Here is a 19402-nt window from a genome sequence, read left to right on the forward strand (position 1 = left end):
AACAGACTGAGCCACCCAGGTGCCCCTTGGGTTGTGTATTTTTAACTAGCTTTCTATGATGACTCTGATGCATAGCCAGGTTTGAGAACACCAACCCTATACCACCTAAGACATTCTGTGGAAATTTTGCCTTTTGCTTTTAAGATAGCTCTATGCAGTCTTCCTGATTCGAAACAAAAACAAAAACAAAAAACCTTTTTGCATTGCACACACACAGGAAAGTGCACAACTCATAGGTGTACAATTTGATGACTTTTCCAAATTGAACACATCTACTGAATGTCCCCAGTCTCACTTGTGGCCCCTTCCAGTCATGAGCCCCAGAGATAACCACCATCCTAAACCCATCACCACTCACTAGTTTTGCCTGTCCTAGAAGTTCCTATCAACAAAATTTGAGTCTGTACCACTTCGCTTTTTTCTGCTCAACACCATGTTTATGCTTTTGACTTGTTAAAACTACTCTTTTGGACTAAATTTGTAAAACAATGACTGAGAAGGTTAGGAGGGAGGTGGAAACCTGAGATTCTGTAAAGCCAGGTACAAAACTTTCCAACAGGTTGAACCTCTAGGGAGAGAAGAGGGGGCAGGGCGCGTGGTTACAGTCGGGCCTGTTCCTTGTGGGGGCGGAGTCTTAAGGCTGGGGGCGTGACCATGGGTCCGGCTTCTCTAAGGCAGTTAGCACCGGGGGCGGGGGCGGGGCCGAGGCTTCCTGTCTGCGCCTGCGGAATCGCCGTTTGACCCCGGAAGTGTCGGCGCACTGGGAGCTGTCACCGTGGACGGCGGCGGCGGCGGCGGCGGCGGCGGGGGCGGCACAGCGCCGGTAGTGGAGCCGCCGAGGTGAGTGCGTGGCTGGGCCCTGCCGAATAGGGGGCATCCGGTCTGGGAGGAGTCGCGGCCATGCCCCCGGCGGCCGCGGGCCTCTCCGTCTGCCTGGCGGGGCCGAGACTGACGCTGCCCCAGGGGCCGTGAGTCGCCCCTGAGGCCAGGCCGCCAGAGCCGTGAGTCTCGGGTTCGAGGCTCAGCCCCAGAGTGACCTTGGACGAGTCACAGGCCTCCTACTCTCACTCTGGGTTTCAGTTTCCTTAGAGTTCATTCATTCGTTAACAAATACATGTCTAGCGCCTCCTGCACAGATCTAGGCGCTGGGGATACAAACAGCAAGACAAACAAGTGGCAGGAGACAGCGACAAATAAAGGCACAAGATAATGAAAGATATGCCAGTAACTGCGGAGTGAATACTTTAGGTCAGGTTGTCTGCGAACATCTCTGAGGAAAGTAATATTGAATTGAGACCAGAAGGGTGATGACAGACAGAGAAACTGAGGCAGCAGTAGCCCTGGCAATGCTCCCAGGCCTTATTGTAGTTGGTGCTTGCACCAAGCTCACCTTCTATAGAAAGCCTTTTTCTAAGTTTTGGCTTCTGCTGCCCTGCTTGGCATGAAGGATGCACTAGCGGGCACAGATGGAACTTAGAGCCTTTTTGGAACTTACAGTCTAGTCTTTGCCTAGTTAATTTCTACCCATACTTTAGATGAAACTCAAATCTTCCTTGACATGCTCCCTCCCTCAACTGTTCTCTCTGTTAAATGCTGTCACAGCCCCAGGGGCCTGACCTACATAGCATACATCATGGTATAACTAGTTTGTATGGCTATTCAATTCATATGTCTTTCCCATAAAGACTGTAAGGTCTATGAAGGGCAGGACCAAGTCTATTATTTGTCCACCTTGGTATTTGCCAGGCTTCAATGCTTGGCACATAGTAGGTGATCACAAATGACTAATCATTAATCATTAATATGGTCTTTGCTCTCCAAGGGTTCATAGGCAGTCTCTCTGCCACCAGGTTATTGTCTTTTCTTTCTGATTATATCTCTTCTCTACTTAAATGACTCCTCACTGCCTTCAGATGAAAGACCAAAATCTTTAGCATAGCATTGGAGGCTCTCTTTTTTGAGAGAGAGAGACAGAGAAAGGAGAGAGAGAGAGAGAGAGAGAGAGAACGAGCACAATCAGGGGAGGGGTAGAGAAAGAAGGAAAGACAATCCCAAGCAGGCTCTGCGCTGTCAGCACAGAGCTTGACTTGGGGCTTCATCTCATGAACTGTGAGATCGTGACCTGAGCTGAAATCAAGAGTTGAAGGCTTAACCAACTGAGCCACCCAGGAGCCCTGGAGGCTCTTTGTAAAATGTCTTCACCTTTCCTTTCCAACCTCATCTCTACTTCTGTCATCCCCTTCCTGACCTTGTGTTTTCAGCCATGCCAAATGTTTCCCTCTTCCTTCAAAGCCACTGGTTCTGAGTCTTTGTTCACACTTGCTCTTTGCTTGGAATGTTCTTCCTTCCCATCTTTCCTTCCTATCTTTCAACAACCAGTTATGGGTCATCTTCCCTTTCTCTGCTGTGCTTGTTTTGGATATTTCCTATTACAGCTCTGATCACACTGAATAATCATTTATATGCCTAGGACCCAGAATGTATTCAGTCAGTGTTTGGTGAGTAAATGAGGAAGTCCCAAGTGTTCTGCCTATGGTTGGGACTTGTAATCACAAGCAAACCTTATTGAGTGCTTATTATGTGCCAAGTACTGTGTTGAACACTTACCATCGATTCTTCTCACATCTCAATTTTACAGGTGAGGAAATCAAGGCTTAGAGAGTTTAAGGAACTGTCTCAAGGTCTCAAACATGGGTAGGAAAAGGTGGAGCCAGGATATGAACCCAGGCTGCAGAACTATAAAGCTCTCTTTTAACCACCACAGCAGCCTGGGTCTGAACCACCTTTATAGGCACTGGCTTGTACGAGTGGATTTCTTCTGAAATCAGGTAGCTGTCTCTACCCATCTAGGCCTGGTCTCTGTGGCTTAGAATTTAAAGGACAAAGAGCCACCACCTACTATGGCTCTTTCCCCAACCTAGGTCCCTACATTGGACACTCCCACAACCGTCTTTGGAATGTGAATATGGAAAGAACAGGGCCTGTGAGTCATTTAGATTCTGCACTGGTGAGCAGACCCCTGGTGTTCCCAGCTGCCCTCCCAGCATCACTAGGGGGTTAGGAAATAAATATTTTTAGTATGTTCAGCACAGGAGACCCAGGTGCTAAAGCAGAAGGTCTGGGCTTTAGTTTCAACTTGGCCACTAATATATCTGCCTTGAGCAAATCGAAGTCCCTCTTTGGACATCTGAGCATAATAATCCTTGTTGTGCTTAACTGGGTTGTTGTGAGAGGCTAGTAAGATAGTAACTTGATTAAAAATGATGTATGTGCAGGTGCCTGGGTGGCTCAGTCAGTTAAACGTCCAACTTCGGCTCAGGTCCTGATCTCATGGTTCGTGAGTTCGAGCCCCACATCAGGCTGTATGCAGACAGCTCAGAGCCTAGATCCTGCTTCTGATTCTGTGTCTCCCTCTCTCTCTCTGCCCCTCTCCCACTCATACTCTGTCTCTCTCTCTCTCTCTCTCTCTCTCTCTCTCAAAAATAAATAAACATTAAAAATTAAAAAAAAATAATGTACGTACAACATGTGTACATTATCAATGTTTTGCAAAGCTGAAAGGTGAAAACTTACCCAAGCCCCTTTCATTACTTCACCTTGTGATTATTTTGAGGCCACCTCATGTGTGCAGGGACGACATGTCTGACCCACTGGGATTCTAGACCTGGAATAAGCCTTGAGGACTAGACAGAGTGGTCCTCTCTCTTTTACATCCTTTTATAATGGGTATCTTCACAGTCTTTAAAACAGCCCATGAACTAAGATCCTTTATGTACCAAGCTGCTTCCTACCTTCTTACCTTTGCTCTTGCTGTATCCTCTGCCTGGAGCACCCTTCTTCCTGGCTAATCGCCACTATCAAGATTCAATTCAGGCTCTCCTGATCCTTTAGGCTCCCTAGAAATGCTTTCCTGACAGCAACACCCAAGTTCAGCTACACTATCACTAGACTCAGTATAGCTAATGGTTAAGAGCCAGCCAGCTTCACCAACTACTGAGTCCTAGGGAAAGTTTCTCATCTCCTCTGAGCCTCTGTTTCCACATTGATGAAATGGGGATAAAAATAGACTCAACCTTAGAGTTGTCATGAGCATAAATATATGCCAAGCATGTTAATGCTGAGAAAAGGCCTAGGAAAAGCACCAGCATATGATAAGCATGTTGCTGCTGCTGCTGCTGCTGCTGCTGCCATTATCATTGTAATTATTGGACTGTAAGCTCCTGTGGGGCAGAGACCCTGCATTATCAGTCTGTCTTCATAACACCAGGGCCTGGCCTGATATCTGAGATACGGGCCTTCCTGTAACTCATAGCTGACTGAGCCCCTCACCTCATCTGTGAGGTTCTCAGGAGGTGACAGATGGTTTCCTCATCCCAGGCTCAATATGGCTTTATGTTGTCATTGAGACTGTGCTGGCCTTTTATGGCATGTCTTCCATTAGTGAATTAGGGGCCCGATTCACTTCCATTCCATGATTCAGCCAATATGCATGTCCCTTCTGTGGGTCAGGCCAAGTAGAATTATGGACAGAACATTGGATGGGAAGACAAGAGACATGATGTCTGCCACTCACTGACTCTGAGGTGGGTTTGGGCCTCTGCAGAAAAGAGCTTACACTGGCAGGTTTCTGTGAATTCTGTTGTCCTCTCTGGTCCTTCTGTTCATCCATGTCCTTTTTCCTTGAAGCCTAAGGAGGTTGTAAAATATTAAAACTCTCTATAAGTGAGTGAGGAAAGGCTCATGACTCCATTCCCTCAAAAGACTGCCAATCTGGTTAGAATTCTTAAGAAAAGTGTCCTCATATTCAGTCACTCATTTGACGAGTCAAACATTTGATGAGACCAACTCTGTATCAGGCCTGTCACAGAAAAGATAGCAAGAGAAGGAGAGCCCAGGCACTGTCTTCACAGAGCTCAGAGGGACCACAGAGTTGGAGCTATAATGAAAATAATCTATGTACTTTTTTTTTTCACGTTTATTCATTTTTGAGAAGAGACAGAGCATGAGCAGGGGAGGGGCAGAGAGAGAGGGAGACACAGAATCTGAAGCAGGTTCCAGGCTCTGAGCTGTCAGCACAGAGCCCTATGAGGGGCTTGAACCCACGAACTGTGAGATCTATGACCTGAGCCGAAGTCGGACACTTATCCAACTGAGCCACCCGGGTGCCCCCCAAAATAAGGTACTTTTAGCCGATACAACACAAAGTCAGTGGGAATATATCAGAAGTCACTTGGGGAGTGTTTTCCTCCTCAGTTGAGAACTCCAGCATTAGGCAGAAAAGTCACCTCTGTCTGAATTAGTAGGTACAGGAACTGGGTCTTCAGGGACTAAGTCAGGAGCCTCCTGAGGCCAGAGGGTGAAGCCTCTCTCCTGGCTCTGAGATCAGTTCCAGAGCAGGCTCCTTCCACCAGGAGCCTATGTGTCTGCTCTCTTCTTCCCATCCATATTCCTTACAGGAGGGTCACACAGCACAATGCCATCTCTGCCCTTGGACCAACTCCAGATCACCCACACGGACCTGAAGACAGGAAAACTGAGGACTTCACCAGCGCTGGTGAGCCGGTACCTTGAGGCTGTTCAGCCTGATATTATCATTCTTGCAATTTCAGAAGTAAAAAGCAAATTCCTCCTTTATCTGTTCCAAGAATGACCCGAGGGCCACAGTCAATAGTAATTCAGTAGCTGGGACACTACTAGATCCATCCAGACCCGGTACAGAAGTTTCCTTTCTGAGCAGCAGCTTGAATTTGAGTAGTATTTTCCATGTTGCCACCCCACACCTTTCCTCCAAAGCATTTCATTTTGAATCAGAGTCTGATGGCAGTTCTGACTCAACCTGAGCTGGCCTAGAAAAAAGATCTAGCCCAAAGTCTGGTTTGGGGATTTGACCCTGCGGGAAGTGTTCAGGTTTCAGGTAGGCCTTTTTCAGAGCTGTCTCACCTATTATCCACACTTCAGGGGGAACACCAGTTTCAGAGGTCAGGCTGTCTTTTATTGCAATGGGCTAAGCGCCACCTGCCACATACCAACTCTGCAGGGCTTGGGAGACTGAAAAATAAGGAGGCTGTGAGCTGCAGAGTGAGATATGGGCTGCGGAGAGGTGCCAGGCTGCTGAAGGAGACAGACGTGGGAACTAGAGTCCCCGTACCCACTTACTGTTTTCCCAAGAATGTGAGCTTCCTTGAACAAGCTCAAGTATTGAGGAAGTATTTTCTAGGGTGGTTTGAGTAAAGTCGTGGGAAACAAGAGCTTGGTATTTTATTTCCTGCTTTCTGGATGGCTTCTTATTATTTCCTAACTACTCTTTAGTAATATGACTTAACATTTGTAGAGCACTTTCTCTGGGCCAAATCTTTCTAAACACTTCACTTGGATTATCTCGTTTAAGCTGTACCATGGCCCTGTGAGTAGGTATTTTGATTGTCCCCATTTTACAGATGAGGAAACTGAAAGTTCAGGGTCACAGAACTAGGATGTTAGGGGAGCCAGGATGGGAGCCCAGCTAGACTGACTCTCATACCCTTAAACTTTCTGCTATAAAGCCTGTGGGTTTGTTTTCATAACCTTTTTATGTGAGGAGGGTGTTTATCAGAAAATCTGGAACTGTTCTGCCTAGTATGGTAGCCACAGTGCAATAGTCATTCGCCACGTATAGGGATTGCACACTTGAAATGTGGATAATTTGAAGAACTGCATTTTTTATTTAATTTTAGTTAATTTAAATTAAAATAGCCCATGTGGTAAATGCCTACTGTATTTGTTAGCACAGGTATAGAACAGTTCCATTAACACAGAAAGTTCTGGGGCACTTGGGTGGCTCAGTTGGTTAAGTGTCCGACTCTTGATTTCGGCTCAGGTCATGATCTCACGGTTTGTGAGTTTGAGCCCCATATTGGGCTCTATGCTGACAACGCGGAGCTGCTTGAGATTCTCAGTCTTCCTCTCTGCACTTCCCCGCTTGTGCACGCGTGCACGCTCTCTCTCTCTTAATAATAAATTTAAGGAAACATTAAACACACACACACACACACACACACAGAGTTCTGTTGAGCTGGTGGAGACTGACTCCTTAAGTAGTTGACTCTGATTTTCCATCTCAGTCCTTCCCCATGTACTTAATACCTGGGTTGCTAGGCTGTGGGCTCCATGAGAACAGGGACCTGGTCCCTTCCCTTCATTCTGGTTTCCCAGTGCCAGGTGCATTTCTCTCAGGAAACATTCAGTAAATGAGTCAAGAACTCCAGACAGGCTTTGTGCCAGATGCTGGAGCTACAGAGAAAATAGACATGGTTCCTGGCCTTGAGGGGTGTGTGGACTAAGAGCAAAGGAGTCCAGTAGTTTCTCTATAGTATGATCAGGGTTGTGATAGAAGTCCAGGTGGCTATGTGGGTGCAGAGCCCAAGCCACTGATCCAGACTGAAGGACTGTAGGGCAGGGAGGTCTTGGGAGTGGTGCTGGGGGGGCATGCACAGCTAGGGAAGGCTTCCTGAAAGAAGGGGATCCTGAACCAGGTATTGAAGGGGGAATAAGCACTAGCTGGGCAGAGCAGTGGGAGAAGGATGAACCCGGCAGGAGGACCCAAGTATACTTACTGTCCCGGAGTCTTGAGAGAGCCTGACTCCTACACCAACCACCAGTGACTCGGATGTAAGCAGTATCATTGAGTTAAGGCGCACAAGCTTTGTGTTAAATCTCACACATACTTGGCCATGTGACCAGAACATAGTAAGCACTCAATAATGGTGATGATGACAACAGTGACAAGTGGCAGAAGCTTCGAATGGGAAGTAGGGTGGGAAGAAGGATGAACTGAGGGGAGACAGCTGCCTGATCAAGGAGTGGTCTTATTGACCATGCTGAAGGATATTTACCCACTGTGTATTTGTCTCTTTTTTTTAAGTGTATTTATTTATTTTGAGAGAGAGCGAGAGCACAAGTGGGGGAGAGGCAGAAAGAGAGGGAGAGAGAGAATCCTAAGCAGGCTGTGTGTCATCAGCGCAGAGCCCACCCCGAGGCTTGATCCCACAAACTGTGAGATCATCACCTGAGTCGAAACCAAGAATTGGACGCTTAACTGACTGAGCCAGCCAGGCGTCCCTGTATATTTGTCTCTTTAGTCCCAACTTAGGACAAGGAGATCTCTAGCCAAGGGATAGCCACCACGCTGCCTTTGCAGGGTGATGGGTGGAGCTAATGTTTATTGAGTAGCTAACTGTGCACACAGCACACACTTGGAGCTCTTGAAAATCCAAAAGAGGGGCGCCTGGGTGGCGCAGTCGGTTAAGCGTCCGACTTCAGCCAGGTCACGATCTCGCGGTCCGTGAGTTCGAGCCCCGCGTCGGGCTCTGTGCTGACTGCTCAGAGCCTGGAGCCTGTTTCCGATTCTGTGTCTCCCTCTCTCTCTGCCCCTCCCCCGTTCATGCTCTGTCTCTCTCTGTCCCAAAAATAAATAAACGTTGAAAAAAAAAATAAAAAAAAAAAAAAAGAAAATCCAAAAGAAATAAAGTCTTGGGCCCAAATGAGTGAATGAGCCCCTTGAGGAAGACAGGACTCACGTAGGGGAACATTTGGAGAGATGTATAAAATAGTTTCTTATCAAGATAAGCAGAACAGAAGTTTGATGGGCAGGGAATGTCCAGAAAGCTTCACAGAGCAAGTGGGACCTGAGCCAGGCTTGAAGGGTGGAAGATACAGCTGGAGCCTGCTGCTCTCTGCCCTGAAATCTCCCGTGGCTCCTGTTACCTACAGAATAAAGTCCCCACTCTTGAATTTGGCATTCAAAGTCCTTCAGAGAACTTGGTGGGATCTGGTCCTTCATTACACACCTTCATTCTTCAGCCAGCCAGTAAATAATATACGGAGAGTTGGCTCAATGCCAGACACTATTCTAGGGACTGGGAATGCTGTGGTGAGCAAAGCCCAGATGGCTTCTGGAGACCTACAGGTTAGTGGGGGAGACAGAGAAGGCAGGCCCTCCCTTTTTACGTAACCTTATTAGGGTGTCATTGAAGGACACTAAACTGCACATATTTAATGTTTATTTATTTTTGAGAGAGAGAGAGCGTAAGCGGAGGAGGGGCAGAGAAAGAGGGAAACACAGAATCCGAAGCAGGTTCCAGGCTCTGAGCTGTTAGCACAGAGCCCGACACGGAGCTCAAACCCACAAGCCGTGAGAGCAGGACCTGAGCTGAAGTCGGAAACTTAACCAACTGAGCCACCGAGGCATCCCTAAGCTGCACATAATTTAAAGTATACAATTTGGTTGGTGTTGACACTAGTATATACCCACAAAACTATCATTGTAATCAAGATAATGAACATTTCTACCACTCGCAAAAGTTTCTTTGTGCCCTTCTGTGATCCATTCTTTCTTCTCTCCCCATCTGTAGTAACCACTGATCTGGAAGTACTTTTGATACAGTTCAGCAGGTGCTGTGGTTGGGGAAGCATAGAGGGCAGATGTTAGGGGATCCCAGGTGAATCCCTAACCTAGATAGGGGTGGGAGTTGGGGAGATGAGGTCAGAGCTGGGCTCAGAAGAATAAAGAGGGAAACCAGGATGGCACGTGGGTACTGTAGGTCATTCAGTCCATCAGCAGCATAAGCTTTGCTTCAGATCCTGTCTCAGTTGCCTCCTTAGCCCTGTGACCTTAGCAGAATTCCTGAACCTTACTGATTCTTTGTTTCCTCCTCTGTAAAATGGGGAGAATACTATTTCCCTTTTAAGTAGTTGTAGATAAAAAAGAAATAGGCTGTGGGACATACCTACTCAGTAGCCCGGCATTGGGCAGGTCCTTGTTAAGTGGTGGCTTTTTTTTTTTAATGTTTTTTTTTAATTAATTTATTTTGAGAGAGAGAGGGATTATGCATGTGTGCAAGTTGGGGAAGGGCAGAGAGAGGGAGAGAGAATACCAGGCAGGCTCCACATTGTCAACATAGAGCCCAATGTGGGGCTCAGACTCACAAACCCTGAGATTATGACCTGAGTCGAAGTCAGATGCCACCCAGGTACCCCAGGTGTTGGCTTTTTTTTTTTTAATTTTTTTTTTTCAACGTTTATTTATTTTTGGGACAGAGAGAGACAGAGCATGAACGGGCGAGGGGCAGAGAGAGAGGGAGACACAGAATCGGAAACAGGCTCCAGGCTCCGAGCCATCAGCCCAGAGCCCGACGCGGGGCTCGAACTCACGGACCGCGAGATCGTGACCTGGCTGAAGTCGGACGCTTAACCGACTGCGCCACCCAGGCGCCCCGGTGTTGGCTTTTATTAGCACCATTCCAGTGTTCTCTTCCTCCAAATCTATTTCCCACCACCCAGTGCATTCTAGTTCCCTTTTATTTCATGGCCCATTTTTATCCCTCCATAAAATACCATTTTTCTCATCTAAAAATCTTTCTCAATTTCAGAGGCCCAGCTTAGATGCTGCCTGCTCTGGGAAGTTGTCCCTTGTCCTCTAGGTACAGTTGTCCCCTGTCCTGTAGGTATCTCTAGGTACCTTTTGCACTCCCACGGTATCTTTGCCAGGGTTGAGTTGTCACTTCCTCTGTTTTGTGCTCCCTTGATGGCTTAGATGTGCATCTGCCCCTCTGGAGCATAGGCTCTGTGAGCACGTGGATGTTTTCTTGATGTACATGAACATGCACATGACACACAACAGTGTGCCAGTAAATGTAGGATCGCAAGGAAGGTAGAATTTCAGGGTGTGTGCGCACCACACATCTGTCAGAGGAGTAGGGGGTGATGAGTAGCCCTACCTAAAAAGTGACCTAAGAGGGGAAATGACAACAGATAGAGGAGGGGAAGAGCTTGGAAATCAAGGAGATGAATTTAGATCCTAGAGAGTTGTTTTGAACTTGTTTCAGTCAGCAGGATTTCCTTTTTCAACAAATTTGTAACTGGAAGCCCACTGTATAAATCCTGATTTCTTTTTTTTTTTTTTTAAGTTTTTATTTATCTTGAGAGAGAAATAGAGAACAAGCAGGAGAGGGCAGAGAGAGAGGGGGACAGAAGATCCAAAGCAGGCTCTGTGCTGACAGCAGAGAGCCCAAAGCAGGGCTCGAACTCACAGACCCATGAACTATGAGATCGTGACCTGAGCCGAAGTTGGACACTTAACCAACTGAGTCACTCAGGCGTCCCTTAAATTCTGATTTCAGTGGGAGGGATTCTGAAGGCTCCTCTCATAGCTGGCCCCCAAGGAATCCTTGTGTGATTCAGAGACACCACAGTTTGAAGACTTGCATCAGGCAGTAGGGAGACATAGGGGGTTCTTGAGAAAACTGACCAATCAGTCATGATTTTCCTGTCCCCCTGGACTGACAGACCTGGAAATGGGTGGATTGTGGTTGATAAACACTGAGATGTTGCCCGGCCTTCCTCCTATTACCACTTCCCCTGGAGAAAGCAGCCCTTATGTAGTCAGGGGAGAAAACTGAGCTCATCTCTTTAAGGTGAACAAAGTAAGGTTTGTTCATGGCAAGGTAAGGGTTGGAAGAAAGAACTTATGAATTCTAAGCTGAGACCTGCCGTGTTCCTGGATTAGCATCTTTAAAAGAAAAAAAATTCCCGAGGTTGTTTTTTTTTTTTTTTGTCTCTGATTCTAAGAAGGATACAGCATGATATATACAGTATGATTCTGTTTATGTAAGAAAGATGAAAACAGATCTGAAATACCTTCTATGAGTATATTTTCCCCTAAAAGCCTAGAAAAGGTCTGCAGGGACACTTACTGGATGGTGAGTGGTCACCCCTGGGAGGACACGGCGACACGGGGAGTATTGTCCCAGGAGACTCTCCTTCTCGGCAGGGTTGTAACTTTTGAAAGAAAATATGTGTCTCCCTCATGTAATTACAAAATAACTTAAAAAGTAATACACGTGTATGTTTTTTAAATTGGAAAATATATTCAAGTCCTAATTACCCCCCACCAAAGGTAATCACTATTAGCTTTGGGTTGTTACTCCCCCACTCCACCGCCACTTTTTTTAACCTGTGTAAATATATATATTTCTTTAAAAATCCCCAAACTGGTTATATTAAATAGGTTCATATCCTGCTTTCTCTTCCCTTGACCTTTCCCCGTGTCATTAAATATCCTCCAAAACACATGGTTTTGAATGCCTGCCTAGTGTTCCCTGGATGCAACCAAGCCCCCTTTGTTAGAGACACTTGGTTCTTTATGCTTAAAAACTCCTTGGAGGGTCACCGGTTGGAACAGCCAAGTGTTGTCATTGCTGTGGGTTGGCAAATGGGCCCTCGCTGACTAACCTCTGCCACGTTAACACGTGGTTTTTGGATCCGTAGCACCCCGAGCAGAAGGCAGACCGGTATTTTGTGTTATACAAACCGCCCCCTAAAGACAACATTCCCGCCCTAGTGGAGGAGTACCTGGAACGCGCCACCTTCGTAGCCAATGACCTCGACTGGCTCCTGGCCTTGCCTCACGATAAATTCTGGTGCCAGGTAACATTCTATCAAAATTAACACTAAGACAAAGCACATGACATGCCGTTGGTTGGTTGCTGTTGTTGTTTTTCTCCCCCTAGGAGATGCTTTTCTCTCTACTTCTTACACTGGATCCTTAACAGCAAATTGTGGTTTGGATTGTTCTGTCTTGTATCACGATCTTAATGATGTTTACACAACGCCTTCCAACGTGTCATTTTTAGAAACTTGTGTTTAGCCCTCGGCTCATTCATACCTCCTTAGTCCCTTGGGGTTGGAGTGTTTGCCTTAGGCCAGGGCTGGTAGGCCACGAGCCCCTGCACAGTCCACCCACAAGCCCTTGGGCCTCAGTGACAAATCCTTGCTCTGATCTGTTGTCTGGCATAGGTTATCTTCGATGAAACCCTGCAGAAGTGCCTGGACTCCTATCTGCGCTATGTCCCCCGAAAGTTCGACGAGTGGGTGGCCCCGGCCCCTGAGGTTGTTGACATGCAGAAACGGCTCCATCGAAGTGTTTTCCTCACCTTCCTCCGCATGTCCACTCATAAGGAATCCAAAGTAAGCCCCTGATCCCGTGATGGGGTGCTACCTGCCACCCGACACCTCTGTGCCAGACTCTCCTGCCCCTGGGAAGGAAGGCTCTGGAAGTATCACGTTTCCTCTTTGTCTCCCCTCCGCCTTTATTCCTACCATTGGGGAAGAAATCTGTGCCACCCATCTTATCCGCAAATTCACTGGGTCTGTATTACATCAAGTATTTTCATCAATGGAAGCCGAGGCCCCTTTGCCAGTTGACATGTAACTGCCTTTTTTTATGCTTCAGAGGATTGAAAACATTGATCCTGATTTGTTAAAGGAACTTGTATGTGCTTTTTTTTTTTTTTTTAACATTCATTTATTGTTGAGAGACAGAGAGAGACAGAGTACGAGCAGGGGAGGGACAGAGAGAGAGGGAGACACAGAATCTGAAGCAAGCTCCAGGCTCTGGGCTGTCAGCACAGAGCCCAATGTGGGGCTTGAACTCACAAACCGTGAGATCGTGACTTGAGCCAAAGTCAGACGCCTAACCAACTGAGCCACCTAGGCCCCCCCACTTGTATGTGCTTTTTGTTTTTTATTTTTATTTTTTTTTTCAACGTTTATTTATTTTTGGGACAGAGAGAGACAGAGCATGAACGGGGGAGGGGCAGAGAGAGAGGGAGACACAGAATCGGAAACAGGCTCCAGGCTCTGAGCAGTCAGCACAGAGCCCGACGCGGGGCTCGAACTCACGGACCGCGAGATCGTGACCTGGCTGAAGTCGGACGCTTAACCGACTGCGCCACCCAGGCGCCCCTGTATGTGCTTTTTAAAAACATTTACTTTTATTCCTCCAATTTGAAAAATCATGCTGTCTCTAAACAACTCAAACATTACAGAAAGGAAAATCCCTTTCCCTGAAAATAACCACCGTTAAGGTGCATATTCCTTCAGGGAATTTTTTTTCCTTTAGATGTATATGTGTGCGTGTGTGTGTGTGTGTGTGTACATTTATTTTTACAATAGGATCTTGCTTTTTTTTTTAACTTTGTAGTATAGAAATTTTCAAATATATACAAAAGCATAATGAACCCTACATACCCATCACCAGCTTTAATAATTATCAATATTTTGCCAATCTTATTTTCTTTCTTCCCCTTAATTTTCTTTTTTTTTTTTTATTGGAGTATTTTCTTTTCCTTGAGTATATTAAAGCAATTCCAAACATCATGGTAATTTACCTGTAAATATTTTATTTTTAGTTTAAAGTAAGCTCTACGCCCAATGTGGGGCTTAAACTGATGACCCCAAGATCAAGAGTCACATGCTCTACTGAGCCAACCAGGTGCTGCAACCCATAAATATTTTAGAATGAATGCCAACCAACTTTTTATAGTGTATTTTTGCTTCTTTTTACATTAAAATGAGGAATAGCTATACCTCCAGGCCAATATATAAGGCCCAGATATGTCCACAGAGTGTACGGGCTTTCATTTATGAGCCAGTCCCCTGTTGTTTCTTGTGAGTTTGCTGTTACTTCACAAAGATATGCTTTCAGACAGTCTCTCATCCTCCCTCTCTGTACTGTTCCTTAGGATCACTTCATTTCCCCCTCTGCATTTGGAGAAATCCTCTACAATAACTTCCTGTTTGACATCCCAAAGATCCTGGATCTCTGCGTGCTCTTTGGAAAAGGCAACTCGCCATTGCTCCAGAAGATGATAGGTACGTAAGGCACAGGGCCTAGAGGGCTGCACAGAGATGGCCCCCACATGCCAAACTAGACATCCCAAAGGTGGCACCTAGATGAGCGCCGGGGGATTCAGAACTGTAGTGGCGGATGGGGCTTGGGTACGACCTTGCAGGTATATGTGTGTCAACTCTGAAAGATGCGACTAGGTGGCCATGGGGGAGTGGAGACAACACTGTATCGCACGGTCCCTTAAGGATCTTAGTATTAGGCCACATGCCAAACAGCTGAAGTAGTGAGGAAGTTTGCTTTGGTGGTGAGAGTAGAACAGCAGTGATTGCTAACCTCTATGTGAGTGCTCACTGGGGGCCCAGCACTCTGCTGAGTGCTCCTCCTAAGTGATCTTAATGGATCCTCACGGCAGCCCTGTGATGTGACACTGTAATCACCATTATTTGCAGACAAGGAAATGGAGGTTAAAATAAGGGACTTGCCTGAGAGGCCATGACTAATAAGTGGCCAAGCTGGGATTTATGTCACATAGGCCTGACTCTCGAGCTCTTGCTCTTCGTCCCTCCCTGCTTCAAGGATAATGGGGCTGCCCCCAAAATGTCATGATTTGTATTGTTGCTGAGAATAGATGGAGACAGAGTTCAGAGAGGACTCTTTTGGGTTGAGAAAGGAATTACTTCAGCAGTTGGATCCCGTCAAGAGGCAGTGGGCCAGAGGCGCCTGGGCGGCTTAGTCGGTTGAGTGTCCGACTTCAACTGAAGTCATGGACTCGTGGTTTGTGAGTTCACGCCCCACATTGGGCTTGTTGCTGACAGCGCAGAGCCCCCTTTGGATCTTCTGTCCTCCTCTCTCTGCCCCTCCTCTGCTTGTGTACACATGTGCTTTCTCTCTGTCAAATATAAGTAAACATTAAAAAAAAAAAAAGCAGCGGGCTGGAAGGTTCCATCAGAGACTGAAGCTTTGGTTAGGATGTGACAGAGGGAACAATGCCCCAGTGGATTCTTCTCTGATTTGTTTTAATGCTGTCAGCACAGAGCCCAATGTGGGGCTGGATCTCATGAACCGTGAGATCATGACCTGAGCAGAAACCAAGAGACGGACGCTTAACCAACTGAGCCACCCAAGCGCTCCAGCCAGTGGATTCCTCTTTGAACCACAGCTGATGGCATTGGGCTGGACACAAAGAGGTGCTCACCCAGGACACCACTGTCAGCCTCTCCTCTGAGATTATAGGACATAGTCCTCTAAATGCCCAATTACAAAGCTAAGTTATCCCTTGAAATGGCTTGCCTCCTTCCTTCCTCCTAATAATAAAGGTAATAATAAAGATAATATATATTAATTTAGAAAATTTGGGGAGAATATAAAATGTAAAAAAGCAAGAAAGCAATTACCAAATTCCTGCTCCCAGAGACAATCATTTGGTGATTATTTCCTTCCAGTCTTGTCTCTCTATATTTTTCAGGACCATATCAGAGCATAATATATATGAAATTTCACATCCAGCCTTTTCATTGGAACAGCCTCTGATTCCCATTCAAATCTAATTGTTCCCTGATCATCAGTTCATTTCTTTGACTTTCCCAGAGAAAGACTCTTCATAATGTTACTGTGGACTGAGGGCATGGGGTGAGTGAGCAAAAACAGGCATGATTAGTTAGAGAAACAGTTATTAGGCCAGTCTGGTTAGAGCGGAGCATTCCGGGAGGACAGCAGCAGGAAATGGGGAAGGGAAAGCTGGGGCCACTTCAGGGAGGGCTCCATGTCAGTCTTTAGCACTTGGGGAGCAGTGTCGCTTGGTGTCTCAGAAAGCAGGCTCTGCCCAATTCACACCCCAGCTCTGTTCCTGGCTGTGTCACTTTGTCCAAGTCAGTTAGCCTCTCTCGGCCTCAGTTTTCTCATCTGAAGGATGGGAAGACTAGTGATACACCTACCTCATAGGATGGTTGTGAGGATTAGCATGGTGCCTGGCTCATTGCAAGTGCCTGATGACTGTAAGCTCTTACTGTCATGAGGCCATGGGAACTGCAAGGAGGAGCTGTCTGGTAGCAAGGTTAATTTGGCAGCATGCCAGTGGGGAGGGTGGTGACAGGAGGCTGAGGAGGGGGCCAGTGCTTCAGCGTGGGTTTGAAGGTGAGAGCCTGGTTTGGCTACTGGGGCAGAAGAAGACATCCCGGAGGCAGAATAAAGCAGTGCTTAGGGAGTTCAGCTGGAGGGAAAAGTTTGAACAATTCTGGAGAAAACTGGTGTCAGGTGCAGAGAAAGGGCCTTCGGGAGGGGTGGGGGGTGGAGAGGGTTATGAGTGGAGGCATAGAGATCTGTGAGGTGTGAGATGCTGGGGGAGAAGACTTCTGGCCACAGTTCCAGGTGGGCAAGGGTGGCGTGAGAAAGCTCCTAATCTTTTGAGTCACTGACTTCTTTGAGAATCAGATGAAATCTTGTCCCCAGAAAAACATACCGCCTTACAGATGTTGAGGTGTTTTAGAATGTTTTTAGCCCCAGATTGAGAACCCTTAATTGACTTATTTAGGAGAGCCCTTTCTTCGGCTCTTAGAGGGTGGTTAATGGAAAAGAGGACAAGAAAGGCATACAGAGCCCCTTCATTGTGTGTGCGCTGGGGTGTGTGCATTGAGGGGGGTATGGAGGAGGGGCCTGCAGACACACACACACACACGCATGCATGCATGCATGCACACACACACACACACACACACACAGCAGCTCTCTTTCCAACCCTTGAGCAGGAGGCACATAAAGGGGTGGCCTCCAGTTTCTCTACCACAGACGCTCTTGAGCAAAGCAGGTCAGCTGTAGGAAGAGGGTTGACAAGGGAGAAAAGGAAGGAACAAGGGAACTGGCTGATTTTCCTTTGGGCAGAAGCCCAGTCCTTATCTGGCACCCCCATCCCCCTGTACACACACCCGGATTTTTTTTTTAATTTCAAGGTTGATAATTCTGAATTAGTAAGTGTAATTTTGAAAGCAGGGCCTCTCAGGTAGACTCTTGGAGCCTCTTTGCGAAAGCAGGAGTGCATCAGGCCTTGGCCCCACCAAGGACTGCACTGATCTCTTTGGCAATATCTTCCATTCACCCTGGGTTTCTTTTCTTTCTTTCTTTCTTTTAATTTTTTTTAATGTTTATTTATTTTTGAGAGGAGGAGAGGGGCAGAGAGAGCAAGACACAGAATCTGCAGCAGGCTCCAGGCTCTGGGCTGTCAGCACAGAGCCCGACACAGGGCTCAAACTCATGAACTGTGAGATCATGACCTGAGTGAGCCGAAGTCAGACGCTTAACCAACCGAGCAATCCAGGCACATTCTTTCTTTGTTTTTAAGTTTGTGTATTGTGAGAGAGAAGGAGGGAGAGAGAAATTGTGTGCGTGCGTGAGCATAGGGAGGGGAGGGGCAGAGAGAGAGGGAGAGGGAGAGGGAGAATCCCAAGCAGGCTCCACGCTCGGTGTATAGCCCAATGTGGGGCTCAAAGTCACGAACCATGAGATCATGACCTGAGCCAGAATCAAGAGTCAGATCTTTAACCAACTGAGCCACCCAGGCGCCCCCCACTTTTTTTTCCCCTCTGGGTTTCCATACTGCTTTAGCCTGAGAAGGTTGTCCCTTACTTCTTAACAGTTTCTTTGTGAAACTGAAAGTCAGAACTTCACTGTCACTGGATCAGATAAAGGAGAGGAAAGAGTCAGTTGTGAAATGTGATGTTTTGATGCTTGTAAAACATCCCTGTTACTCAGGCTTAAGCACTAGAAGGATTATAAGAGAGGGCCTTAACCCCATGCCAGGTAGTCAGGATGTGGTGGGGTCCACCATGTGGTATGGGGTGAGGAGGGAGACCTGCTCCTAATGCCTGGGTCAGGAGGCACTGCCTGGAGAAGGTGACACCTGCCTTAGGGTGAACTTAGCTCTGAGAGGTCACTCCAGGTGGAGGGAGGGGATGGGGCTTGTTCTCTGTGGTTGAAGAGGTATGAGAGAGGAATGCAAGGCAGGAAATGGGGAGAAGGTGGCTGGAGATGCCAATGGGGCCAGATCTCACATGGCCCTTTGTGCTGTGGTCAGGAGTTTTGACTTGACCTTGAGGATACCTTTGGATAGGAGGGTTTTGTGAGAAAGAACAGAGTTTGGTGGGGAGATAAGACAGTTCAGTCTCTCCCTGCCATCAAGTTTAGGATGCACAGATGGTCAGGGAGTACCTTTATGGGTTGAGGGGTCAGCATCCATCTGGAGGTGGGATGCACTGAGCAAGCTCAAGCTGCTAAAACTCAGTTTTCTGGAATGAAGCAATGAAGTGGCATCCAAGAAAGTGTTTACAGAAAGTCCGGCTACATAGTGACTTGCTTACTCACCCAGTCCCATCTGGCCTTTGATCTCATTGATTTTTCAAATCCTTTGAGATGGGGCAAGGGCTGCAGGGTTTTCATTAAGGAAACTGAGGACACACCTGCCCAAAGACAAAGGACTTGTAGAATTCAGCACATCCTGACAGTCGCCCAGCCTCAGACTTTAGGATCACGGTGGGATGAAGAACCCTGGCCTCTTCTTAAGGGTGTTGGCATTTTGCATTGTCATGCCTCCTAGTTTGCTGTGATTTTTTCTCCTTCCCTTGCCATTTGGGCAGCCGGAACACTTGGTTTCTGTTCCAGTTACCATATGCTCTAACCTACGCACTCAACAGCAGCCGCACTCGGAGGTAGTAAACATTCGGAAAGGAGTTTTGTTTTTTGAGAACA

At 47.0% G+C, this 19402-nt stretch overlaps 1 protein-coding gene across 1 annotated transcript in view; it reads left to right on the forward strand.

The window, feature by feature from the left end:
* The first annotated feature begins 752 nt into the window (after positions 1–752).
* The window catches only part of ASCC2 (activating signal cointegrator 1 complex subunit 2), a 44395-nt gene continuing 25745 nt past the window's right edge, over positions 753–19402 (forward strand). Inside the window, exons 1-5 of the mRNA XM_047088056.1 lie at positions 753–840; positions 5457–5554; positions 12304–12462; positions 12832–13002; positions 14559–14688. Of these exons, the coding sequence (XP_046944012.1) occupies positions 5474–5554; positions 12304–12462; positions 12832–13002; positions 14559–14688 (541 nt within the window). The 5' untranslated portion in view covers positions 753–840; positions 5457–5473. The remainder of the gene's footprint in view (positions 841–5456; positions 5555–12303; positions 12463–12831; positions 13003–14558; positions 14689–19402) is intronic.

Source organism: Lynx rufus, unplaced genomic scaffold (genome assembly GCF_022079265.1).
Source record: "Lynx rufus isolate CCGP_SWC_20201006 ecotype Redwood Valley unplaced genomic scaffold, mLynRuf1.p SCAF_24, whole genome shotgun sequence".
In the NCBI taxonomy this organism is placed as follows: domain Eukaryota; kingdom Metazoa; phylum Chordata; class Mammalia; order Carnivora; family Felidae; genus Lynx; species Lynx rufus.